At 37.4% G+C, this 27,944-nt stretch overlaps 1 protein-coding gene across 10 annotated transcripts in view; it reads right to left on the bottom strand.

Moving 5' to 3' along the window:
* KIAA1328 (KIAA1328 ortholog) overlaps window positions 1-27,944 on the bottom strand; it is a 362,834-nt gene that overhangs the window by 48,506 nt on the left and 286,384 nt on the right. For all 10 annotated transcript variants that reach the window (XM_047827396.1, XM_047827398.1, XM_047827400.1 and 7 more), the window contains one exon: window positions 15,465-15,573. In XM_047827396.1, the coding sequence (XP_047683352.1) occupies window positions 15,465-15,573 (109 nt within the window). The remainder of the gene's footprint in view (window positions 1-15,464; window positions 15,574-27,944) is intronic.

The raw sequence follows: 27,944 nt of genomic DNA, 5'->3' as shown, positions 1-27,944 counted from the left end.
TAAACAGGTAGTACATTTGCCAATTACTCTTGAGCTTCAAGATCAACTTGGAATATTCCTTCCTTGGGTAATAGTAGGATTTGTACACTAAATGTCTCCCTCATATGCTCTAAAAGGGTATACGAAGGATGTTTTGGTGAGATAATAGATTCACAAGTCTTAAGGCTAATAAAAATAACAATATTCATGTATATCCCTTTTACTCTTTCTAAAGAATTTTCATATATATCCAATTCTTAATATTTGTAAGCTCATAAAATGTTATAGAAAATATAAAAGATTAAAATGAATTTCTCCTCAATACATAAGGAAAAGGTAGGCTGAAAGAAAAAAGGAGGACTGTGATATCTTTTTGGGGGGGTCATAGTCCATCAATATGAAAATATGAAAGGTGTTAAATATCAAAACCACAATGAGGGATCACCTTTTACCTGTCAGAATGGTTAAAATAAAAAAGACAAGAAATAACAAGTATTGGCGAGGATGTGGAGAAAAGGAACACTTGTGCACTGTTGGTGGGAATGTAAATTGGTACAGCCACTGTGGAAAAGAGTCTGGAGGTTCCTCAAAAAGTTCAAAATAGAAATACCATATGATCCAATAATTCCACTACTAGCTATTTACTCAAAGAAAATGAAAACACCAGTTTGAAAAGATATAGGCACCACAATGTGTATTGCAGCATTATTTACAATAGTCAAGATATGGAAGCAACCTAAGTGTCCATTCATAGATGAATGAATAAAGAAGATGTTTTGTACACACACACACACACACACACACACACACACACACACACACACATACGAATATTATGTGACCATAAAAAAGGACGAGATCTTGCCATTTGCAACAACATAGGTGGAACTAGTGGGTATTATACTAAGTGAAATAAGTCTTACTAAGAGAAATACCACATGACTCATATGTGGAACCTAAAAAACAAAACAAATGAATAACCAAAGAAACAAACAGCAAAATCAGACCTATAAATACAGAGAACACACTGATGGTTTCCAGATGGAAGGGGTAGGGGCAGGAGGATGGGCAAAATGGGTGAAAGGGAATGGGAGAACTGGTTTCCAGTTATGAAATGAATAAGTCATGGGAATAAAAGGCACAGAATAAGGAATACAGCCAATGGTACTCTAATAGCATTGCATAGTGACTTGTGGTAAGCACAGCATTATATACAGAGAAATTGATTCACTCTGTTATACACCTGAAACACTGTGTGTCGACTATACTCAAATAAAAGAATAAAAAGAAAAAGTGTTAAATATATCAAAAGTGATAATATCCATGTATTTAAATATATAGTATGCAAAGATGTCCATCTGAGCTTAAGATACCGTAACCAATGACCATTAGCTACATTATTGTCTGTATTCTCCATTATAAGTATTCTTTTTTTTGTTTGTTTTTAAGAGAGAGAAAGTACAATCAAGGGAGGGGTAGATGGAGAGGGAGAGAAAGAATCCTAGGCAGGCTCCATGCCCTATGTGCGGTAAAAATCAAAATCGAAATCAAGAGTCGGATGCTTAACTGACTGAACCACCCAGGCATCCCATCCTTTGTAAGTATTCTTGCTGATAAAGTCTTTGATTTACTCAGTGGCATTTTTTGGCACTATCATGCACAATCCTGACCATTCTTTCCCTAAGGCAAAGCATGTAGCTTACACTAAAATATGGTCACCTCTTTCAATGTTATTAATGACCTCAATTTGGACTTTGATGGTGTTAACTTTTTTTCTGTTTTTCTCTGGGCATCCTCCCTAAAGTAAGATCTTCTGATGTTTTCCAGACATAGTTACATTTAAACATTAAAAAAGAAAACCCCTCAGTAAACACATCCTCACACAGCATAATCTCAGGAAATGTAAATTGTACCCAGTCCCCTGTCAACTGGGAAGGTCAGAAGATACTCAAGTAACGGCTCTGCACCACGCTGTGAATGACGCTGTACCAAGTTTGACTACTTAATGTTTCTAAACTACTGATCAGTGCAAAACCCAAAGATTTTGAAGGAAAGTTTTAAACATGTTATTAACATGTTATTGTGAAATCAATTATTTTTTAAAATGTTCATTTCCGATTTTATTCTCAAAATGTATAAACTACTCTGCAATCAAGAGGAAGATGCACATGATTTCACTTTGATTTTGTCTCTTAACAAAGGGTAAGGCTCAGGTATAGGATGGAAAGGTGGAGAACTAAAGTTCCATGTGGTCCAGAGACGCTGTCAAGGTTTTGCTGCTAGTTAGCTCTAGAGGCAGGATGGATCCAGGTCTATGGCCTTTGACGCTAATGCCCTTTCCGCTAAGCCATGATGCCTGTCTGCAAGCAAGGATTTTTAGCTGACAAAACCAGAACAACAAAGTAGCCCAGTCCAAAGCAGAGGCTTACAAGAAGGTGTATGCTCTGGTTGGACATAAGCAAAGAAATGGCTAAGTGAAGAGAACCATGAGACACAATCTGAGCAACCAAATCCCAATGCAAAGAACATGCTGAAACTGCTCACTACTGAAAATCTGTTGCCAACCAGACTTGAAAACCTCCTGAGAGCCTAGATGGTTTCCAATTCTTATAAAATGGAAAAACCCTATTAAAATAGATGAAAATGGGAAGTAAAAGCAGCACAATTAAATGTATAAGCTGGGCACAAACCATGGCTCTTTTGTAGATGTGAAGAAGACAATGAAAAATAATTATCTATAGGACTACTATGAACAAGTACATTTAAAAGGAAACAGGTCTTTTGTGATCATTCATTCATTCATTCTTTCTTATTGGATGTCTGTTATGTGCCAGGCCCTGGTCTAAGACAGGGATATAGCAATGAATATAATAAAAGAAATCCTTGCCCTCATGAAGTTTACAATGTAGGTGGCACAGGAGAGGGGAAAAGGCAGACAATAAATAAAACACATTTTTAGTAGATTATACAGTATATTAGAAGGTGGTAAGTACTATGAAGAAGGATAAAACAGAGAAGGAAGAAAGAGGTAGAAAACGTAGGAATGATTTTCTCAGGAGTCCTTCTCTTGTTACTCAGAGGATGATGGTGCCATATAGGCATTTCATAGAGAAGACTGCCATCTACAATACCTCTTAGTGGTTAGACCCCAACCTCTACAGTTTAGATTGATAGGAGGAATTCTACAAGGTCTTCTTAATCATTTTTGTCAGTGTAGGCTTATTGATGTGTTCTGATAATACCCCCGGGGAGAGGATGACAATGGCTAAAAAAAATTGCTAATGGAAAAGAGAGGCCTGGGAGGGGGGTGGGCTGGGGGCAGAAGGAAGAAAGGGAGAACATCGGTATGCCAGGGTTATGTATTTGGGAGATGTACAGCTCCAGAGCAGGGGCTTCCAAATGTGTGTTTTTAAACCAAGTACATCAGAGTCAACTAGGAAAATAAACATACATTAACTGGGGCCCATTCCTGGCACTTCTGATTCAATTAATCTGGGTGAGGCCTGGAAATAGATACTTTAACAAAGATTTTGAAATGACTCCAATGTGGACAGATTTTACAAACACTGCTCTGAAGGGAATGAAACCCTTTCAGAAATTGTGCAAAGGGTTAATTATGGTAAGAAATCCATTAGCAGTAACTCCATTGAGGACTTGAGTGACCCTAGAAACAGAAGTTCTAGGAACACAACGTTAAATCCTAACTTGATCACTGGCCAAGAATTTTATTCCCCACCCTCGTCTGTTTAGAAAAAAAACAAATGGAGGAAAAATCTCAAGACATGAAAAAAAGGTGCCAATGGTGCATAGGAAAAATACTTTGAATGCAGGGTCATTCACATTTGCTGTTAAGCCACATTTCTGCAGAGCACTGTCACTCAGTGCATTTGGTGGAGGGGCTAATATCATTTATATATACTGTTCTAGGTGCCTAAACAAGTCTTGTTGCCCTGAGCAGAGAAAGAAGTGAACACTGAGTGCACACTATGGCCCAGCACCAAACTACGGGCTTTGCATACCTAGTCAAAGTTAATACAGTGAGCAAATTTGCAAGGTGGCTATTAATGTTATTTTCACCGGAGGACTCAGACTTAGGTAATGTTTGCAAACACATTTGCATGGCAAATATGAAAACAACAACAACAACAGCAAAACAAGCCCTATTGCCTACCTTTGAGATGAACCTAACTCTATTCCTAACCTCTTGTCAGGGAATACACATAGAGTTTGGAATTAGAATAGCAAGGTCCAAATCCTAGTTCCTTATTGCATGTGTGATCTTGGGAAGTTCTAGTGACAACTATTATTTAGGTATATGCTGGGACTGTGCTAAGTACTTTATGTTCACTGCCTTATTTAGTTGTCATGACAAGCCTATGAGGAAGATATTAGTAGCCCCATTTTATAGATTAAACTAAATGACTTGTTCACAGCCACATAACTAGAATTCAAACCTAGGCCTATAAACCCAGGTGCCTCATTGAGCTTTACTTTCTCATGATTGTGAGGATTACATTAGGCAACATATATAAAAGAATTTTATAAAAGCATTAAACTGGGACGCCTGGGTGGCTCAGTCAGTTAAGAGTCTGACTTGACTTTGGCTCAGGTCATGATCTCATGGTTCGTGGGTTTAAGCCCCGTGTTGGACTCCATGCTATAGTGCAGAGCCTGTTTGGTTTTTCTCTCTCTGCCCTTCCCCTGCTCTCTCTCTCAAAATATAAATTTAAAAAAACTTAAAAAAAATTTTAAAAAGCATTTAACTGTCTAGAACACTGACACTCCACAACTGATCCTTAACACTGAAGTGAAGGGAATTTGGTGACCTTGGACCAAATGAACAACTCTAAAACAGCAGTCCATGAGACTAAAAACTGTGAAATAATAACAGGAACTGGCAATGCTGAACAGATGTCACTAATCATACCATTTTCCAGCATTCAGCACCCTGGAGAAGGCACACCAAGGAAGCATGATCCTCACCTACTGCTGGTTTAACAAAGAAATAACATTTATGTCGTATGTTCCAAGGTTAACCTTAGGGTTAACTACTTGGAACTATAGAGTAAAAATTTTGAAATGGGTTTACCTCCTATAAATGTGTGCCCTTTGTTTTCTTTTTAAATATTGTTTTTAAAATTATGTAAATAATACATCATTGTAGAACATTTGGGAAATACAGAAAACTATGAATGATGAAGTAGCTCTTATAATCCCTTCACCCAGAACTTAGAAATAATTCCTGAAACTGAGGAATAGAATTCTAAGTGACTAGTAAAGATCAGCTGTTTTAATGTACATTTTCTTGGTGCAGTATGTTTTTCCTAAGGTAAAAATGTCTTAACAAGCTTCCTTAAGCTGAACTCATTTTCTGGAATTATGCTATCTCTTTAATATTTCTACTTGGCCTATTTGTTTCTGTTTTTTTTTTTAAACTTATACACTGTATAAACAGTGTGTGTCAGAGTAGAATGGATGATTATATTACTGGCTTTTAACAGTGGGAATTACAGTTCCAACACAGTATCATGGCTTAATTAAAAGCAACATCTTTTCATCAAACACATAGGAATTTCCATGAGTTCAACTGTTCTTGGTAATAATGCACCTGCTGGCAGGGAATTTCAAGTCATCAACTGAACTTAAACAAAACACCATTAGAATGGCTGGATTTTCATCCTCTTTAGTAAAGATGGAAGGCAGGCACATCATACTTCATGTTTTCTTTTATGTACTCAACACATTCTTTTCTGAAGTTTTCAGATTATTCCTTTTTACTGTCATCATTTTATGTGCATCATTTCATTAGGTTTGTTTTTATTTTATTTACAATATACTCAAAATGGAAAAGTTACAGTAGATGCTACTCTGTGTATAGAGTGCAAAATTACTCTGAGGGCATGTAAAGCTAAAATGATAGTTCTTGGCCTAGTAGACCACATTTTAGGAAGTCATTTTTAAAAAAAACCTAAAATGAAATTCTATCTAATACTTTGCAATCAAGTTGTAATAGTCATTAAAGAGAGTTTTGCGACATGTAATTTATATGAACATACAGTAGAAATGGACATACCTGTATAGGCCCAGCACATTACCTGATATATAACAGACATTCAGTGAGTAGTGGCCAGTTTTGTCACATATGGTCATCACTCATATACCCAACTACATAAAAGCAACAAAGTCTGCTTTTCAAACCTACCACATAAACTCAAGTAGTGCCTGTCTGCTCTACTTTGGGGTTTGGGATTTTAGCGTAGCTTCCCTCTCTCTACCCTGGTAGAATAACACATTATTATATGCAGGCACATGAGGGAATCTAGCTGAGTACATAATAGCTGTGTGAATGTATAGGTGAGAAACAATTCTGATTAAAAATAATATTTGGTTACAGTTAGGATTCTAGGCACAAGTGCAAGAAATTGTTGCAATTTGGCTATTGCGTGCAATGGAAACATAGCACTTCCCTTTCTCTGAATGACTGCTTCTTCCTATCAGGTTATAAAAACAAATTCTAGGGGCACCTGGGTGACTCAGTTGATTGTGTCTGACTCCTGGTTTTGGCTCAGGTCATGATCTCATGGTTCGTGAGTTCAAGCCCCACATTGTGCTCTGCTCTGATGACACAGAACCTGCTTGGGAATCTCTGTTTCTCTCTCTTTCTCTGCCCCTCCCCCACTCACTCTCTATTTCCCTCTCTCTCAAAATAAGTAAACTTAAAAAAAATAAAAATGAATAAAAACAAATTTTAAGTCTCTTTTTTAAGTTTATTTGTTTTGAGAGAGAGTGCGTGCAAGTGGGAGAGGAGCAGAGAGAGAGAGAGAGAGAGAGAGAGAGAGAGATAATCCCAAGTAGGCTTTGCACTGTCAATGCAGACCCTGAAGCGGGGCTCAAACTCATGAACAGCAAGATCATGACCTGAGCCAAAGTCAGATGCTCAACCCAGCCACCCAGGCGCCCTCAGATTTTAACTCTTAAAAGCAAGTTTGTCTCGGGGCACCTGAGTCGCTCAGTATGTTAAGCATCTGACGTCAGCTCAGGTCATGATCTCAGCTGTGAGTTGAAGTCCCTCACTGGGCTCTCTGCTGTCAGCACAGAGCCTGCTTCAGATCCTCTATCGCTCTCTCTTCCTGCTCCTCCCCTGCTGGTTCTCTCTCTCTCTCTCTCTCTCTCAAAAATAAATAAATAAATAAATAAATAAATAAATAAATAAATAAATAAAATACTTTAAAGCAAGTTTGTCTTATTCCTACTCTAGACCAGAATTTCATCAGCTTAGTTCCCATACCTGAATTAAGTTCAAGTTTCAGGCAGAATGAAAAAACACTGAAATTTGGGATCAGAAGAACGATGTTCAGGACCTCTTTTCTGCTTCATGACTGTGTGACCACGGACAGTCTTCCAGTCTCGTTCAGTTCCCCTCTCTTCACTGTAAAATGGGATACTACTACGACTTATTTCACAGGGTGTGGGTGTAATTTGAATGAGACAATGCAGGTGAAAAGCATTCTGTTAACCCTAAGGTACTATGCCAGGGACTGTGAACAGGTAATTATAATTTTCAGCATTATATTTTTGTTACTAGTATGATAGATACATGTTGCTTATGTAGGTCTTGAATCCCTGGCTGCCGCCAATCCAGAATTTTGTTGCCAGAGATAAAACAGATCATTGCTACAATTGGGAACAGCATATTGACATGATTTTTCCTTCTGTGCAATCTAAATGGCTACTGGCAAATAGAGATGGGAAACTAAACAATGCTTGAACTGCCCAGGGGCTAAGGCCTTGGTTTATGACCCACGGAGAATAAAGAGGGACAAATGCAGAAATGTTTGTCTCTCTTCACGGCACAGCAAAGGACCAACATGCCAGTTGTAGTGCTTTAAAGACTATATCATATCTGGAGCTGGAAGCAACTGGATTATCATGTCAAGTTACTTAAGGTGTAAATAAAGATTAAAAAAACCCCACTTTTTAAAAGAAAGTTGAAATTGTTTAATGTATACAACATGATTTTTTGGAAGAGTTGTTCAATATTAGGACATTATTAATTATATATATAGTGAAATGATTACTAAAATCAAACCAATTAACATATCCATCTCTTCATATAATTACAATTTTGTGTGTGTGTGTGTGGTGAGAACACTTGAAATCTATTAGCAAATTTCCAATATTTAATACAGTGTTGTTAACTATCGCCATCATGCTGTACATTAGATTTCGAGATTTATTCACCCTACATATTGCAACTTTGTACCCTTTAACCAACAGCTCCTCACTTCCTCCACCTCCCCACTCCTGGGCACCACCATTCTGCTCTGTGCTTCTATGCTTTGAACTTTTTAGGATACACATATAAGTGAGATCATGCAATACATCTGTTTCTGGCTTATTTCATTTCACATAATGTCCTCCAGGTTAATCCATGTTGTCATAAATGGCAGATCTCCTTTTTTAAAGGCTGAATAATATTCTAAAGTACATTCATCCACTGATGGACATTTAGATTGTTTCCACATCTTGGCTACTGTGAATAATGTTGCAGTGAACATGGGGGTGCAGATATCTCACTGTGGCACTGATCTTATTTTCTCTGAATATATACCCAGAAGAGGGACTGTTGGATGATAGGGTAGTTCTATTTTAATTTTTTTTTGAGGGATCTCCATACTGTTTTCCACAATAGCTGTACCGATTTATATTCTCACCAGTAGTATACTAGGGTTCCCTTTTCTCCACATTCTTGCCATTATGTACTTGTTATCGCTTATCTTTTTGAAAATAGCCATCCTAACATTTGTGAGGTGATACCTCATTGTGGTTTCAGTTTGCATTTCCCCGATGATTAATGGCATTGAGCATCTTTTCATATACCTGTTGGCAATCTGTATGTCTTCTTTGACAAGTTCAACATCCATTCCTGACAAAAACTCTTAACAAAATAGAGAAGAAAATTTCCTCAGCACAATAAAGGCCATTTATGAAAAGCCACAGCTAACATCATAATCAATGGGGAAAAACTGAAGGTTTTTCTTTTCCTCTATGATCTGGTGTAAGGCAAGGGGGCTCACTCTTGCCACTTCTGTTCCACAAAGTACTAGAAGTGCAAGCAAGAGCAATGAGTCAAGAAAAAGAAAAGCCATCCAAGTAGTTAATGAAGAAGTAAAATTATCTCTGCAAATGGCATGATTCTATATGTAGACAACCCTACAGACGCTATAAACTATCAAAAAATCCTGTTAGAACTAACAAATTCAGTAAAGTTCTAGGATACAAAATCAATATACAAAAATCAGATGAATCTCTTTATACTAACAATGATCTAATAAAAACGGAAATTAAGAAAAATTTGAATTTATAATAGCATCAAAAGGAATAAAATACTTGGGAACAAATTTAATCAAGGCAGAGAAAGATTTGTACACTGAAAACTATAAAACACTGATGAAAAGAACAGAAGAAGGCATAAACAAATAGAAACATAGCCCATCTTCATGGATTGAAAGAGTTAATATTGTTAAAATGTCTATACTACCCAAAGTAATGTACAGACTCAGCAATCCCTACAAATATTCCAATGGCATTTTTCACAGAAATAGAAAAAACTATCTCAAAATTCATATGGAAACACAAAAGACTGTAAGTAGCTAAAATCTTGAGAAAAAAAAGTTGGAGGCATCATATTTCTGGCTTTCAAATTATATTACAAAGCTATAGTAATCAAATCAGTATGCTACTGGCATGAAAACAGATAGACAAAGCAATGGAACATAATTAAAACCCTGAAATAAACCAAAGCATAAGTAGTCAATGAATTTTCAACAAGGATGCCAAGAATATACAAGTAGGAAAGGGTAGTGTCTTTAATAAATGGGGCTGTGAAAACTGGATATTCACATGCAGAAGAATGAACTCTTATCTTGGACTCTTATCTTACATGGTATAAGATAAAAAAACTCAAAATGGATTAAAGTCTTAAATGTACCATCTGGAATTGTAAAGTTCTGAGAAGAAAACAGGAAAAAAAGCTCTTTGACATTGGCCTTTGAAATGATATTTTGGATCCGATACCAAAAGGCAACAAAGGCAGAAGTAAACAAATGGGACTGCATCAAAGTATATAGGAAACAATCACAAACTGAAAGAAAATATTTGCAAACTATATATCTGAGAAGAGGTTATTATCCAAAAAAATATAAGGAACTCCTACAATTCAATAGCAAAAACAAAATCAAACCAAAAAACAGTCTGAATAAAAAATGGGCAAAGGACCTGAATAGACATTCTTCTAAAGAAGACGTAGGAAAATACTGTCTTTAAGACAGAGACAAGTTTAAGTTCTAGATTGCAGGGTATTTGAACCCTTGCAGCCTGGGCTTAGTGTAATGAGGTCCCAGTTTTCCAGTATTGTCAGCCTGGTTCCTCAGTCTCAACTTCAATGGGCAAAAAGTCTCCACAAGCTTCAAATCAGCTGTGCACAAAGAGTTGTCTGTGAGCATGATTGTGTGCAAGCACACTATAGACAGCTTATCAAGCCGTAAACTCACAGCAAATTTTTCAGGACAATTAAGCATAGGGTTTGACAGCAAAGAACCGCAGTCATAAAAAAAAAGAACAAGTTTAGCTATTTTTGAGCTATTTTTTAAGAGCCCCCAAAGACGCTATTAAACCTTTGAAAATATGTACTCAAATATGTATTCCTACCCCCGCAACAAACAGTAAGCTCCACGAAACCACCCCTCTCCAACATATCTAAAACACAAACAAAACAAAATAAAAATGTTCAACTCTGTGTTGTGGTAAAAAACTAATTTCTTTGAAAAAAGCTGGAGTAGAGAGGTGAACAGTACTTCCTAGAAATAGGCCAATTATAGCTCCAGCTCCCCAAATTCAGTAATTGGGCATAGTTTGGTGAGATTTGCTTTTCTCTCTTCACATCACATCTCTCTCTCTCTCTCTCTCTCTCTCTCTCTCTCTCTCTCTCTCACACACACACACACACACACACACACACACACACACACACATGAGGGCAATAGTATCAGCCTTAAGTCTTATGAATCAGGACACAACAGAAAGAAGCCTTTTGATTATGGAGCATAAGGCAAGCTAACACCTCGCACAGCTCCCCTAGGTGGGATATGTGTGACATTCCTCAGGCACTCTTGGTGGCCCAGGACCAAAGGAAAGGGAGAAAACAATGGTTAACTGATAGAGATCACAGTCATGCAGGACATATGAGTCTCCATCAGTTTACAAACGTTTTAGTAAATTACAAGAAAAAGGCAATCTAATCAATAAATAGCGTAATCTCCAGAAATGTATAGACTCAGTTTCCTGGAGCCCCAAGTTAACAAAGGCAAGAAGGAAATGGCAGGTAAAATTAAATTTCCTTATAACTTGCAGCCCATTGACAAATACTTGAAACAGGCAGAGTATAACATTTCTCCAGAAATTCCCTACTGTCTTCATGTTAATGCCTTACTAGAGGGAAAAACAACCCTAGCCTGACAATAGCTAGGCCTCCAGTATTTTAGGAGTCTTCTTTAGCATATGAAAGTGCTTCTGGAAAACTCCCTTTTGCCTTGACCGCCCCCAACTCCATTGTATATAATCAGTCCCTCCTTACCAGCCCAGTGCAGCTCTTTCTGCCCAAGGGTCCTATCCCCATGCTTTAATAAAATCACCTTTTTGCAACAAAGACATTTCAAGAATTTTTTCTTGGCTCTGGACCCCCACCAACACTCCCCAAATCGCATCACTTTTACTTTTTACACCAGGGACTGAGAATGTAATCCTGGTATATGCCTCTGTTTATCAGTTTGGAACAATTACCAATGAGAGTTGTCATATGACTGAGAGAGAGAAACTTCGCTGGCATTTTAAAAAGCAACAAGATTTCTGTTTCACTGAACAATCCCACAAGATACTGTCTTCATTTTAATATAAAGTATATTAGATCTCCATACCTAGATAGAAAAATATACCCACATATAAAGAATATCCAGCTGTTAATATGCTTTTTCTCACTAAATTTGAAATAAAAAATTTGAAGATCCAAAGCTACATTAATGCAAATATCTGTCTGTTGCAAGTATACTTTTTGATTAAATTGGCATACATCAAGTACAATTAGAAAGGTTATTTATAACGAAGAAATACATAATTCTGCATCTTAATGGGGATGACAATTACAGCTGATGGTTGCTAATTAACATGACTTCTTTTGCTTTGGGTGTCAGATATTTCCTGAATGATCTTTCTTGGTGGCAATGGGCATACTTAATTCTGGAAGGCACAAAAGGGTTAATTATCAGTAACAGTTGTGCTCATAACAAATTGGTTGGTAACCTGACCAGCTCTGGTTTCACCTTGGAGACCAGAGAATCAAGTGGAATCTGTAAACTCTGACTCTGGGTCATGGCAGGAGAAGTATTTGTTGAACTCTCTGATCATAGGTGCACCCCCCACCAGGTGTTCAGAACAACAGGGAGGAAAGCCCTCTAGTCCTCTCTCCAGGGGAAGTGGGTTTGTGAGGTGTTACCTGTGCCAGTGAGGCAGAAATGCATGGCACTGTTTGGTGCCACAGCACCACGCTCTTGTGCCAAGATGACTGCCGCGCTCACTCTCGGACAGCTCAGGGGTGTGTGACCAATGCCGAAGGCCAGACAAAGAAGCACCGCAACCCTCAGCACAGAAAACTATAAAGCCTCCTTTGCTTGTGCTGTAAATTACGTATTTATTTTGTTAGCATGAGATAGATGAATATTTCTACATATAAAGGTGCCCAGCTAAAATCAGGATAAGCGATATTAATGTCCTATGGTCAGTATTATTGAACCTTGAAAGCAATAAACTTTATGAGTCAATAAATATTACATTTGCAACATAGTTAACATTCCTTTACTGTCTCTAGCACTTATTACACATTGTAACCGCAAAGTCTACAATACATTATTCATATTTGGGGTGTCACCAAGTGATGGATTGCTGCAGGAGAGGCTGTCCTTTAAATAAATCAACAAATAAAAATGCAAATGTTAACATTTTCAGCCACAACTTTTTCCATCTTGAATGGGGAATGAAAATTTCACATTATATTGACAGGCAGCAGAAAGAACAATTAACAGCCCACATTGTGAATGAGAAAGATGACTTTGCACGCCTGGTTTTATCACCTGCACATGGAACCATGTGGGACTCTTCTAGGTGTTAGTGCTTATCAGAGAATAAACAAGAACCTTTTTCCCACCAGCATCTGTCCCACCCTCATCCTCTTTTGCAAGTTTTGAAAATTCCCAGAATTAAGGGTGGACAGGCTTTTACTCTTGTTCTCAGTACCTTCAAAGGTTTGTTAGGATGAAGAACTGAGTTTTGTCTTATATTAAGAGTTTGTGTGTAACTGAAAAGTAATCTATAAAAAATTCCTTTTCTATACTTTGAAATAAAAATAATTCAAATAATCCTGATTCTGAAGTCTGGAAAGCAACCACTGTGCCTTCCTGGTAACTGATTTTCATAGTACTGGATCTTTTTTTTTCAACTCTGCGCTTTGTATAATAGACCTATGATATGCCATCATGCACTTCTAAGGATGAAGTCCAGTGTGTTGCACATCGTTTTTATGTAGCCAAGTACTCATTATTTAAGAAACCTTTGAGAAACTATATTCAGCTGATTTGCAGTATTAAGAACTAACAGAGAATCCTTTTTTTTTTGGTGTGTAAATATGAGTCTTCACAGCAAATTTAACCTGGGCTTGTAAAATTGTACAAAGTTGATATGGTCCATTCAGAAAACGTGTGCTGAGAATGTTCTACAAAATTCTTACTGGGGAAATATTTTATTCTTTATTTTCATGCTTCTCTCTAAACTGAAATGCAATCATCAAAAACACATTAAAGTAGCATTAAGGATCTCACTTTAATCTTCAATAGGAAAATTCACTAAGATTGAAAATCCAGACCATTTCTTTTTTTATTTTTATTTCTGAGAGAGAGCATGCATGCACAAGCAGGGGAGAGAGGCAGAGAGAGAAAGGGAGACAGAGGATCCAAACTGGCGTCTGTGCGGACAGCAGAGAGCCCGACGGGTGGCTCGAACCCACAAACTGAGAGGTCGTGACCTGAGCCGTGAGATCATGACCTGAGCCGAAGTAGGACACTTAACCAACTGAGCCACCCAGGTGCCCCAGAAAATCTGGATCATTTCTCCTCTTTACCTGTACCTCCTCCAGAGGAAGCCTTCAAGGCAACTGAGATGGACCTTTGAGTACAAGCATTCAGCCACACTGCTAAGTGGTCCAAGGAGGGAGCCCTTGCAACATTTTAGAACGACAGCTCTCTGTGGGTACTTGGAAAATGCTAATAATGGCAGCATTAAAAATAAAAGAAAGGAGTAATGGACAAAGAATGTGGTAAACTGGTTAAATTTTCTTTCAATTGAGGGTCACCTTCAAAATAAGGAGGCTGTCGTTGTCAACAATTACAATATTTAAGATGATGGACTTTGGAGTCTGAAATGCTACTTCTACATCTTATTGGCTGGGTGACCTTAGACAAGTCACTCAATCTCTTAGTTTCCTAATTTTAGAAATGAGGATGATAGCAGGACCTCTTTATAAAGCAGTGATGAAGATTAAATGAGATAATTCATAAAAAGTGCTGGGTACATAATAGATGCTAATAGATGGCAACCATTATTACTGTCTTCTACATTAGAGTTATTTCCCCAAAGTTCTTTATAATTAAAATGAAGTCTTAAAATCTATATTCATCTGATAAGATGCTGAGAATTTAAGGCTCAAACAATAGTATTACCAAGAAACCCTAAACTATGCCTTTTTGGTGTTGATCTTTATATATTCAGCTTTAAATGAATAATATGGCAGTCGGCTTACTGGATGTAAGAAATTTTAATACCCTATTTCTTTCCTGACTCCAGAAAAGGCTGATCAAACAACTAACTCTTCAGATGTTTCTAGTATCAGTAAATGTTGACAGACCCTTTAAAACTGTAACACAAAACCCACCATAATTTTCAGTATCAATTAATTCAATTAGTTAAACTTATAGTCAAAGTATATAACCGTTCTGTGATAAATTGGGAAAGACCTACTGCTAAGCACATTTTCTGATGAATGATAGGATTAGCTTTGCATTTCTTTGGAAATCCTTGCCAATAACCAGTTTCAATCAAGGCAGGGCATGTATAAAGGAAAGGGCTCCATGAGTTCAACCTGGCCAAATCCAGATGCTTCCACATAAGGCCTTTCTTCTGAGTAATGGTTATTAAGAATTGTCAAGACTTCCCACTCCTTATTAAGTAGCTCCTCCCAAATGCTCTTACCTAAAGAATATTAAACCCCCTCTCTCAGCTCCTCCCCTGTTTGCGCTCTCTCTCTCTCAAAATAAATAAATAAATAAATAAATAAATAAATAAACAAACAAACAAACATTAAAAGAAAATAAACCACTTACCGGGAAGTGTCATGCTGCAGTGATGATGTGGTTGTGATTACAAGCTCCTTTTGGCTTCCTGTTGTCATAGGAGATGTGGACGCATCTTTTCTAATTCCTGCCAATGTCCCTGTACGAACAATAAAGGAATTAATTTGGGCTTTCACTAAAAGGAAATGGAAAAATCCATTTTGAGTGATATATTAAACATTACAAAAATCCCCAAGCTTGAAAAGTAAGCTATTTCTTTTCTCTGAAATGAAACAATGGCAGATGGAAAAACTCAGTGGGTTGTTTTGATTTTGTAAACATCAGAGATCCACAGTATCTTGTTTAAAAAAAGTACATCTGTGCAGTAACAGACTGGCTAGTGGTTTTGTTTTTAAACCTGATGGCCTGTCATCTTCCTGCTGATTTGAGTTTACTGTGAAAATGCCCAAGAAGGTAGATTGCTTTATTTTGTTCCCTTTCCCTATCCTAAGAAGAGATCTTTCTTCTCTTTGAGCCCAGGACTTTGTACCACCTAGGCCCCTAAGTTAAACCCAAAACATTCAAGGTAGGCATAAATCTTAAATATTTCTTTCAAAGAACTAGACACTGGGCTAAAACAAATGCCTGCTTGGAAGAGATGCTTACCTAACCATCCTAGGGCTGATCTGGTCTCTGTTCCTTTCTAATAAACAATGTTGAGTTGATAATTAGTTTTCTCCTCTGGAGTGCTCAATGAGATGGCATGGACAGAAAAGTTTTTCGTTTCTGTTTGTTTTCTAATTATTATTATTTCTAATAATAATTTTCTCCTTCTCCTTTTCCTTCGAAGACTGTTAGAATCTCATTCACAGTTTTTCTTCTGGTTCCTGGGTAACAATTGTGTAGGCTGCTTAAAGAACTTATATGGGAAGATGTACTTTTTCTTTGAGGGAAGCGTAACTATTCAAGTAAGACCAAGATAGCTTTGATGTGTAGGGAATACCAGACCCTCAAATGCCAAGAATACAGTATGATAATTCTGGGAATGGCACCGTTCAGGTGTGACCAGAGAAAATCAGGTCTAGAGAAAGAGTCTTCTATCTACAGAGATTAGCATCAAAACAATCACCGTGATCCTTGGTATTCAAAAGCTATACTCAATACTAACTGTTCTTTATTATGTACTGAGGTGAAGGATGAGCCACCTAAATGCACAATTCAGTCCTCTTTGTATACACAAGTTTGTGGGACCCTCAACCCAAACCAATACATTTTCATACTAGACATAAACTCCACCATTACCTATGGTGCATTCAGTCAGTAAATATTTAGCAAGTACCTAATCATGGGCAAGGGCTATTGCCAGGATTAAGCTCAGACTTAGTTTAGGGCAGGGGAAGGAAGGTGTGAGAGCAGGAACACGAGATACTCTAAACAATCTGGTAATCATAAATAACCCAAAGCAGTATAAGGTAATAACAGCTAACAGACACAACAATATGCTTAGTGTGTGCCTGGTACTTCTCTAGGCCTTTGCCATATATCATTTATCTTTTTTAAAAACAGCCTTATGGTGTGGCTCGGTGGCTCAGTTGAGCATCCGATTCTTGGTTTCAGCACCGGTCATGATCTCACGGTTCGTGGGTTTGAGCTCCGCATTGGACTCTGCACCCACAGCACAGAACCTGCTTGTGATTCTCTCTCTCTCTCCCTCCCTCTCTGTCCCTCCCCTGCTCATGCTCCAGCATGCACGCATAAATAAACAAATACACTTAAAACAAGCTTCATTATAATTTGAATGCCATAAAACTTAACCATCTTAAGCATACAGTTTGAGAAAGAGTAGATTTCTATAGCTTATGAAAGCAAGGCCACAACCCAGTTTTAAAAATATTTGTCATGAGATTCACTTGTTTCTTTTTACAACCCAGGGTTAGAATATTTTCTCACAGGGGGCCTGGGTGGCTCAGTTGGTTGACAGGCGACTCTTGATTTCAGCTCAGGTTCTGAAATCACAGTTTGTGAGTTCAAGACCCACATCAGGCTCTTTGCTGACAGCACAGAGACTGCTTCAGATCCTCTGTCCCCCCTCTCTGCTCCTCCCCTGTTTGTGCTCTCTTTCTCTCAAAAAAATAAATAAACATTAAAAAAATGAACTTCTAACACATATTGTATAAAACTGAGTATTTCGTCACCCCTAAAAGTTCCCTTACGTGCATTTGTGGCCAGTCCCTTCTCCCTGTCTGTTCTGTTTGTATCCGCACTCTAGCTCTCTCTCTCTCTAGTTTTGCCGTTTCTACAAATTAGTTATATTGATCCTCATAAAAACCCTTTGCAATAGATACTCAGTTTTATATCTCATTTACAGATAGGCAAAATAAGCCATAGGGGACTTACGTGACCTGCCCAAGGCCACAAAGCTACTAAGTGAAGGAACCAATATTCATGTCCAGATAATCTGATCCCAGAGTTTTTCACCATTAAGCTCTTCCACCATAATAAACAGAAAAGTCTGAGGAATTAAGAAGTGGAAGAGATCACATATCGCTATAGGATTTAAAAAGATTTAATGCAGGCGGTGGTATTGTGATAGGAAGGAATAAGGAGCATGGAATCAGCAAAAGCATTAAATTAGAAACCTCAAGGCTAAATATTTAATGTATTCAGGAAGTATTTATTGAGCATCACTACGTCCTTGTACCTTACTAATCACTTTAAATCACTTTACATGCATTATCTCACTATTCCTTACAACAGTCCTTAAATTATATTATTGCCCTCATTTTCTAGATAAGGAAGGTCAAGCCCCAGGTCCAGTATCACACAGCTAGTAAGAACAAGGCTGGGTTTTGATTTTGTATGGCAAACTGATCTTAAACATTGTGCTAGGTGGCTCAAAAGTAAAACACAGCAGCAACAAACACAATTAAAAAAAAAAAAAAACAACCTGGTCTTTGGAGAGATTATTTTCGTGGCAGAACCTGGAATAGGTGGGACAGAGAGAAGGGAGGGAGGTAAAGCAGCTCACAACTCCTACAACTGTCTGGACAGAGTCCTGGGTGAGGTGAGGGGAGATTAATGGGCAAACAGGGATACGACCAACAGAAAGGGATTTGTGGGTGAGGTGAGAGGGAAGAAGAAATGCCCAGCAGTGAAAGAACATCATTATCTCTGTAATCACTACTATAGAAGACCTGAACATTATTTATTCTGTTTTGATATTTCTATCAAAAATTTAGTGGAGACAGGTGACATTTGATGGGGACAATTTAAAGAAGGAATTGTAACAGAGGGCCCAGGGACTTGCATGGCATCCATGGATACACTTTGGATTGTGAGTAACTTGTTCTGCAAGATGAGCAAACATTTCTAATACATTTTCACTTGATAAATGAGCGATGTCTTGCAATACAAGTAGTATGTGATGCCCAATGTCACATGATCACAACTGAACCAATGGTTCTTTTCTCTCTCTCGCTTCAGGATTGTGGGTGATCATCTGCTATGCTCAGATACTCAGTCTCAAGCAGTGGTGTTTGGCAAAAATCAGTGATTTTTCAGAATGTGGGAAGGTGCCCACAACTGGCACTAGTGTATTTTTTTGTCACTTCAAAGCACCTATGGACAGTCCTTTGCTTTTCCATACAAGAGTAAGCTTAGGAATGTTTTGCCTCATTCTAGGTCAGGCTGCCTGCAGATATAGACCTTTTCCTCTGCTGCCTTATTGCCAGTAACATTAAACATAGTATCTGACAAGAGTTTATTAATACTGTACTATAGTCAACATCCATTAGTGATAATGAAAGTCATTCTACATAACAACCCTCCTCTCTCTTGTCTCCTTCACACCAGCCACGAAGGTTTTCAAAGGTAAGTGCAGGTTAATTTATTTTTCTTTATATTTTGTATTTTATTTATTATTTTATATTATATTACAATATTGTAATCATTTTTATATGAATATTTTTGGGTTGTGGAGCGAATCATCGGAGTTTCCATTATTTCTTATGGGGAAATTCACTTTGATATACGAATGCTTTGGATTACAAAGCATGTTCCTGGAATGAATTATGTTTGTAAGCCAAGGTTTTACTGTACTTCATGAATGTGAGACTCCATCATAGCTGCAGGCACAATAATGTGTGTATATGTGCTCATTCATTTTTCTAAGGAAAAGAGCCATAGTCTTCATCAAATTCTAAAAGGATATGAGACTGCTAAAAGTTAAGAACGATTGCTCTAAGACATAGGACAAACTTATTCCTTTTTCTTGATACTCTAAATTCTATTCCTTACTAAGTTTCTGGGAAGCTAAATATCAGCTTTTAATTATGTTCATTTCTTCTATACAATTTTATTTAATATTAAGCATATCAACAATTACATATAGTTATGCATATTCATAGAACTACACATCTCTAAATTTATACACACACACAAAGACAATACACATTTAAAAAATAAAAGTGCTGTTAAGAATATTATCCATTAGGCTGATAAGTTTCATAAATATGTTTGAATATGTAAATAAACACATACATATATTTTTGCACACACAGAACTGAACATAATGGAGCATATCTTATTTACATCTAGGGGGGTCTATGTCCATCCATCAGTCAATATCTCATGGTAAAATAACTTCTTAGAGTTCAACTTTGAGGAAAATGCTGTTTCTGGGCCCTTTGTTTTATTTTGCATTTTAAAAGTCCCTGAGTTATGGTATATATTCAGTTTCATTTAAAGAATAAATGATAGGGGCACTTGCATGGCTCAGTTGGCTAAGCACCCAACTCTTGGTTTCAGGTCAGGTCATAATCTCATGGTTTGTGAGATCAAGCCCCACGCTGGGCTCTACACTGACAGCATGGAGCCTGCTTGGGATTCTCTCTCTTTCCCTCTCTCTCTGTCCCTCCCCCACTTGCATGGGTGCATGTTCTCTCTTTCAAGATAAACTTAAAAAGAAAGACAGAATAAATGATAAAGAAAATACCAAAACAAACCCTTTGCAGATTAAGAAATAAAGTGGCAGCACTGCCACCTGGAAGCATCACTAACGTCCATCCCTGATTATAACCTCTTCTCACTTCCAGGAGCCAGCTACTATTGTCATAATTATTCCCTTTCTATTCTTTACAGTTTTACCACTACGGTTGCATTTCAAAAACGTGACTTAATTTTGCTGCTTTTGAACTTGATAAAAATAGAAATATACTAATATCTACTCTTTTGAAGACTTCTTTTGCTCAATATTAAGTCCATGAGATTTACCCATGTTAATGATTTATGTAGCTGCAGTTTGTTTTCTTTGCTATATAGTATTCCACTCTATGCATTATGACTTTTTATTCACTCTATTGATGGACATTTAGAGTATTTCTGGTTTGGGACTATTATGGAGAATGCTTGCTGTGGCAGAGGCTGCTAGTTACTCACCAAAATTCCCTTCTTCCTGGGCACCAGGTAGATTATATTTCCTTTAAAAAAAATTTTTTTTAATCTTTATTTATTTTGAGAGAGAGACAGAGTGTGAGCAGGGGAGGAGCTGAGGGGAGGGAGACACAGAATCAGAAGCAGGCTCCAGGCCCTGAGCTGTCAGCACAGAGCCCGACACGGAGCTCAAACTCATGAACCGTGAGATCATGACCTGAGCTGAAGTCCGACGCTTAACCTACTAAGCCACCCAGGCACCCCGGTAGATTATATTTCCTTTCCCCTTATAATTATGTGTGGTTGAGTGGAAAACCAGTGGATGTGTTCTGTGCCATTTTAGGCCTGTCCTATAAAAACCTTCCACATGTACTCTTCATACCCTTCCTCTTCCTTGCTGACCTGGTATGGCAAGGCCAACAGTTTCCTGGAAGGGGCCGCAGAGTAAATATACCAGGCTTTGTGGGCCATTGAGCTCCTGTTGCAAATATTCAGTTCTGTTGCTGTAGTACGAAAGCATCCACAGACAATATGTAAAAATGGAAATCGTATTCTAATAGAACTTTATTTATGAAGACAAGCAGCAGGGCAGAGGTGGCCATGAACAAAGTCCGCTAACCAGTGTTACTATAAAACTCAAGGTGATCTTGGAAGAAACTTCTTGTTCCTTAAGCCATTGATATTTTTTCTATTGGTTACCACAGTTTAGACTACCCAACTAAATACAGCTGCTATGAACATATATATTTGCTATAAATACATTTCTTTCAGAAAACAGAGGAGAGAAAACAATATTTTCTCATTTACTTTTTAAAAAATTGTGGAAAAATAACACATTTATCATTTTAACCATTTTAGGGTGTACAGTATTAGGCATTAGGTATAGTCACAATGTTGGGTAACCATCACACTATCTAGTTCCAGGACTTTTTCATCACTTCAAACAAAAAACCTTTAACAATTAAGCAGTCATTTTCCATTTTCCCATCTCCTAAGGCCCTGGTGACCACTAACCTGCTTTGTCCCTTCTGGATAGTTCATATAAATAGAATCATACAACATATAGCCTTTTGCGTCTGGCTTCTTTCACTTAGCATAATGTTTTCAAGTTCATTCATGTTAAGCACATATCAGAACTTCATTCCTTCTTATGGTTAAATTATATTCCATTGTACAGATATGCTGCTTTTTGTTTATCCATTCATCTGTTGATGGGCATTTGGGTATCCCTGCCTTTTGGTTACTGCAAATAAAGCTGCTATGAACATTTGTGTACAAAATTTTGTTCAAACACCTGTTGTCAGGCACCTGGGTGGGTTAGTCGGTTAAGCGTCCGGCTTCAGCTCAGGTCATGATCTCATGGTTCATGAGTTGGAGCCCTCCATTGGGCTGTGCAATGACAGTCTGAACCTGGAGCCTGCTTCAGATTCTGTGTCTCCCTCTCTCTCTGCCCCTTCCCCACTCTCACTCTGTCTCCCTCTCTCTCAAAAATGAATGGACATTTAAAACATTAAAAATAAATAAAAGACAATTAAAAAATATAAACACCTGTTGTCGATTATTTTTCTGAGTACAACTGACGGGTCATATGATAATTCTATGTTTAACTTATTCAGGAATTACCAAACCATTCTCCATAGTGGTTCTATTATTTTAAATGAGGGTTCTGATTTTTCCACATCCTCTCCACCTTGTTATTTTCCATTTTTTAAATTATAATAATCTTAGTGGGTGTGAAGCAGTGTCTCATTGTGGTTTTGATTTGGATTTCCTAATAATTAGTGATGTTGCACATCTTTTCATGTGCCTACTAGCTATTTGAATATCTTCTTTAGAGAAATATTTATTCAAACCCTTTGCCCAGTTTTTAATTTAGTTGTTTGTTATTGCATTATAAAAGTTCTTTACATACCCTGGATACCAGACACATAGGATATAGGACTTGCAAATTTTTATCCCATTTTGTGGGGGTGTCTTTACATTCTATAGAAAGTGTTCTTTGACACAATTTTTAAAATAATTTTCATAAAGTCCAATGTATTTTTTCTTTGGTTGCTTGTGCTTTTGGTGTCATATCTAAGAAACCACCGTCTAATCTATGAAAAATGAAGACCTGCACCGATGTTTTCACCTAAGAGTTTTATAGTTTTCATTCTTATTTTTAGCTCTTTGATTAATTTTGAGTTAATTTTTGTGTATGGCCTGAGGTATATAAATGAAGAGTCCAGCTTCACTTTTTTGCATGTGAATATCCAATTAGTTGTCCCAGCACTATTTGTTGAAAAGACTATTCATTTGTTGAATTGTCTTGGCAACCCCTGTTGAAAATCAATTGGCCAGAAATGTATGGGTTACTTCTGGATTCTCAAGTCTATTCCATTGATCTGTGTGTGTGTGTGTGTGTGTGTGTGTACACACACACACACACACACACACACACACACACACACATATATCCTCATGCCAGGTATAGGTATAATTTCAATATAGTTTTGATTACTATAGCTTTGTAGTAAATTTCAAAATTAGGAAGTATGAGTACTTCAACTTTGCTCCTCTTTTTCAAGATTGTGTTGACTATCTGGGGACTCTTGAAATTCTGTATGAATTTTGGAATTGATTTTTCCATTTCTGCAAAATATGATATTGGGAGTTTGACAGGGATTGCATTCAATCTGTGGATCACTTTGGGGAATATTGACATCTCAACAGTATTAAATACTCAAATCCATGAACACAAAATGTCTTTCCATTTAGGTCTTCTTTAATTTGTTTCAGCAATGTTTTGTACTGTTCAGTGTACAAGTCTTATACTCTTGGTTAAATTTGTTGCTAGGTATTTTATTGTTTTGATGTTAATATAAATGGAATTGTTTTTTTTTTAATTTCAGTAGTTCATTACTAGTGTGTAGAAATGTAAGTGATTTTTGAGCATTGAATTTTAGACTGCCACTTTGGTGAATTCATTTATTAGCTCTAAGAGTTTTTTGTGCATCCTCTAGGATTTTCTATATGTAAAATAATCTCATTTGCTAAAAGTTTAACTTTTTCCTTTCCAATTTGGATATGTTTTATTTCTTTTCTTTTTTAAAAAATGTTTATTTATTTTTAAGAGAGAGCATGAGAGACAGTGCAGAGGAGGGACAGAAAGAGAGGGCAACAGAGGATCTGATCCATTCCAGGCTCTGCGCTGACAGCAGAGAGACTGATGTGGGGCTTGAACTCACAGATTATGAGATAATGACCTGAGCTGAAGACAAGAGCCAGACGCTTAACTGACTGAGCCACCCAGGCATTCCTATTTCTTTTTCTGGTCTAACTGCTCTGGCTAGAACTTCCAGTACAAGGTTGAACGGAAGTGGCAAAAACAGGGATACTTGTCTTATTTCTGATCTTGGGGGTAAACTTTCAGTCTATTACAATTGAGTATGATATTAGTATGATATTAGGTTTTTCATATATGCCTTTTATCATGTTGAGGAAGTTCCCTTCTATCCTTACTTTGTTAATTGTTTTTATTATGAAAGAGTGTTGGATTTTGTCAAATGATTTTTCCATGTTGGTTTGATGTTTTTTTATTCCTTCATTCAATTTTGTTTGAATTAGCCTCCATGCCCAAGGTGGGGCTTGAACTCATGACACTCAGATTAAGAGTCACATGCTCTACCAACTGAGCCAGCCAGACACCCCTCCCCTTCACTCTATTCATATGATATATTGCACTGATTGGTTTTTGTATGTTCAACTACCTTTGCATTCCTGGGCTGAATCCCATTTGGTTAGGGTATGTAATTCTTTTAATATGCTGCTGCATTCAGTTTTGCTACTCTTTGATTGAGGATATTTTTATCTGTTTTCATGAGCGATATTGGCATATAGTTTTCTTGTGATGTCTTTCTCTGGCTTTGGCATCAGAATAATGCTGGCCTCTTGAAATGAGTGAAGTAGTGTTCCTTCTCTTTTATTCATTTATTTTTTTAGAAGAGTTACAAAATGATTTGTGCTAATTCTTTAAATATTTGATAGAACTCAGCAGTGAAGTCATCTGATCCTGGGCTTGTCCTTTTTGGGAGGTTTTTGATTGCTGATTTAATCACTTTACTTGTTATGGGTCTACTCAGATTTCCTATTTTTCTTGAGTCAGTTTCGGTAATTTGTGTGTTTTTAGGAATTTGTCCATTTCATCTATGGTTGTCTAATTTGTTGGCTTTTGGTGTGTTTATTGTTTGTCTCACCTCTTACTTTTTTACTCCAGGAAGCAATGGTGTGTTCACTTTGCTTTTAATGTTTGCAAGGAATGTCCTACATGTAGTTTCTTCTGTTCTGAGAAAGTTCAGACTTAGGAAAAACAAAGACAGTCCCTTGGATGAACCCTTTAGGAAATAGACAGGTGCAAACAGACAAACACAATTCCTTGAGAACCAGATCTGCTCTGCTTCCTCTGGGACCAGGTGCTCATTCCTGGAACTCAGGATGTTGTCTTCAAGTGTGCTGCCATGCTGGGGATGGGGGTGGGACAACGCTAAATTGAAACTTCACAAAGTTCTCCTACCATGTTTCAGTGGCCTTTTTCCTGGCTAAGCGTTTGCTTGCTTTTTGGTAATCTTTCACTATCTTCCAGAGTTCTGATAATGCTGATTTTGGCAGTTTTGCTAGGGTTTTCAGTAGTTCTGGGGGTTGGGGGAGCCTCTCTGCCATTTTTCTGACATCTTCCTGACTCATTAAGCATAACTCACTAGCATAATTCTGATACCAAACCCTGACAAGATCATTACCAAAAAAGGGTATTATATACCAATATCTTCCAATCAGTGTAAATAATCAAATTCACAGAATAAAGAAGAAAATTCATCTCAATAGGTACACGAAAAAGACTTGATGAAATTCAACACTCATTATGATAACAATTCCCAGCAAATGAGGAGGGAAATTTCTTAACCTGATAAAGAACATTTACAAAAAAAACCCGCTATAGCTAATAAAATCATACTAAATGGTGGAAGACTGCTTTCCCTGTAAGATCAGGACTTCCCTATGGAAGTTCACATTAACCATTTTATTTTACACTGTAAAAGAAGTCTTAGGAAGAATAATGAGTTAAGAAAAAAAAAGAAAAAGCATAAAGACTGGAAAGAAAGTAGTTGTTATGGACTGAATTGTGTTCCCCCACTTCATCCAAATTCATGTGTTGAAGTCCTAACCCTTAGTATACCTCAGAATGTGACTGTATTTGGAGATAGAAGCTTTAAAGATGTAATTAAGGCTAAATGAGGTCATATGGGTCGCCTTTAATTCAATATGACCCTTTGTCCTTAAAAGAAGAGAGAAATACACTAGGAATGCATGCTGCTAGTGAAAGGCCATGTGAGGATACAGAAGGCAGTCATGTGAAGACCAAGAGAGAGATTTTCAGGGGGGAATGACTGGAAAAGACCATGATGGAGCTCTCACGAAGAATGGAAAACTACTATATCCTAATTGTATGGATATATACAGTTGTCAAAGTTTATCAGACTGTACATTTGAGACCTATGCAATTTTACAGTATATAAATTAAATCTGAAATAGAGGTGTGCCTGGGTGGCTCAGTCGGTTGAGAGTCCGACTTCAGCTCAGGTTCATGAGTTCGAGCCCCGCGTCAGGCTCTGGGCTGATGGCTCAGAGCCTGGAGCCTGCTTCTGATTCTGTGTCTCCCTCTCTCTCTGCCCCTCCCCCATTCATGCTCTGTCTCTCTCTGTCTCAAAAATAAACATTAAAAAAAAATTAAAAAAAATAAATCTGAAATAGAATAAAAGAAAACATTAAAAACCCTACAGTTTTCTTGATTCTTAAGGCAGTGCTGTTTTTTTTTTTAATATATATTTTTGAGAGAGAGAGAGAAAGACAACACATGGGGAGGGGCAGAGATACAGGGAGATAGAGAATCCCAAGCAGGCTCCATGCCGCCAGAGAAGAGCCCAATGCAGGGCTTGAACTCATGGACCGTGAGATCATGACCTGAACTGAAATCAGGAGTTGATGCTTAACCAACTGAGCCATCCAGGCGCCCCAAAGCAGTGAGGTTTTTAAGACCACACTCCATTGATATCTCTTTGACATTGCCAATGATAAGGATTTTGAAGGGAGAAGAATATATATTTCTTAAATCACTAAATCACTGTAGGTACCGAGGATGAAAAAGCTAACTTATTAGATCTTAATGGCCGGGAAACAGGGCAAAGAAACAGAAAGATCTACCTACCTACCTACTTAATGTTATATTAATTCATACAACAAATATATAGTGAGCACCTACTACATGTTAAGCAATGTTCTCATGCGGACACAACTGTAAAATATGGAGTGTTCATAGTCTAGTGGGAGAAGATGTACAATATTCAAAAACAAGTAAATTATATAGTATTTTGAGATACTTCTTTCTGCTGTGGGCAATGGGAAATGTAGAGTCTCTGCTTTAAGTGACAATATTCCATATACAGCAACTTCAACTCTTAATCCTGGTCTCTTTCAGTTGAATTCCTTTTTTTTTTTTTAAACGTTTATTTATTACCGAGAAACAGAGAGAGCATGAACATGGGAGGGGCAGAGAGAGGAGGAGACACAGAATCTGAAGCAGGCTCCAGGCTCTGAGCTGTTATCACAGAGCCCCATGCAGAGCTTGAACTCACAAACTGAGAGATCGTGACTTGAGCCGAAGTCAGACGCTTAACCGACTGAGCACCCCAGACGCCCCAGTTGAATTCCTTTTTTAAAGGGACTGAGCAGGACAATTTAATCTACATATCTGGGTTTATTCATACCCCTATATTATGGTTGTCTTCTGTGTTCTATTGATAAAGGCTTCAACTTTTAACAAATCTTTTAGCTCAGACTTCTGGGAATCAGAAGCAGTATCTTGTGATATACATTTCTAATGATTAAACATACAATAATGATGATGATGTTAATAATAAAAGAAATATAAATAAGTGTTCATTAGAGGCAAAATGGAAATGGCTTCTATACTTTGGATACTCCAACTTGTTTATTTCTTTAATCATGTCACCTATATTAATCTATCATGGACTACAAAGAACATTCACATCATTGCAAGCACAAGCT

Source organism: Prionailurus viverrinus, chromosome D3 (assembly GCF_022837055.1).
Source record: "Prionailurus viverrinus isolate Anna chromosome D3, UM_Priviv_1.0, whole genome shotgun sequence".
NCBI lineage: Eukaryota > Metazoa > Chordata > Mammalia > Carnivora > Felidae > Prionailurus > Prionailurus viverrinus.
The sequence above is the reverse complement of the archived record's forward strand: the minus strand, read 5'-3'. Positions and strand labels throughout refer to the sequence as shown.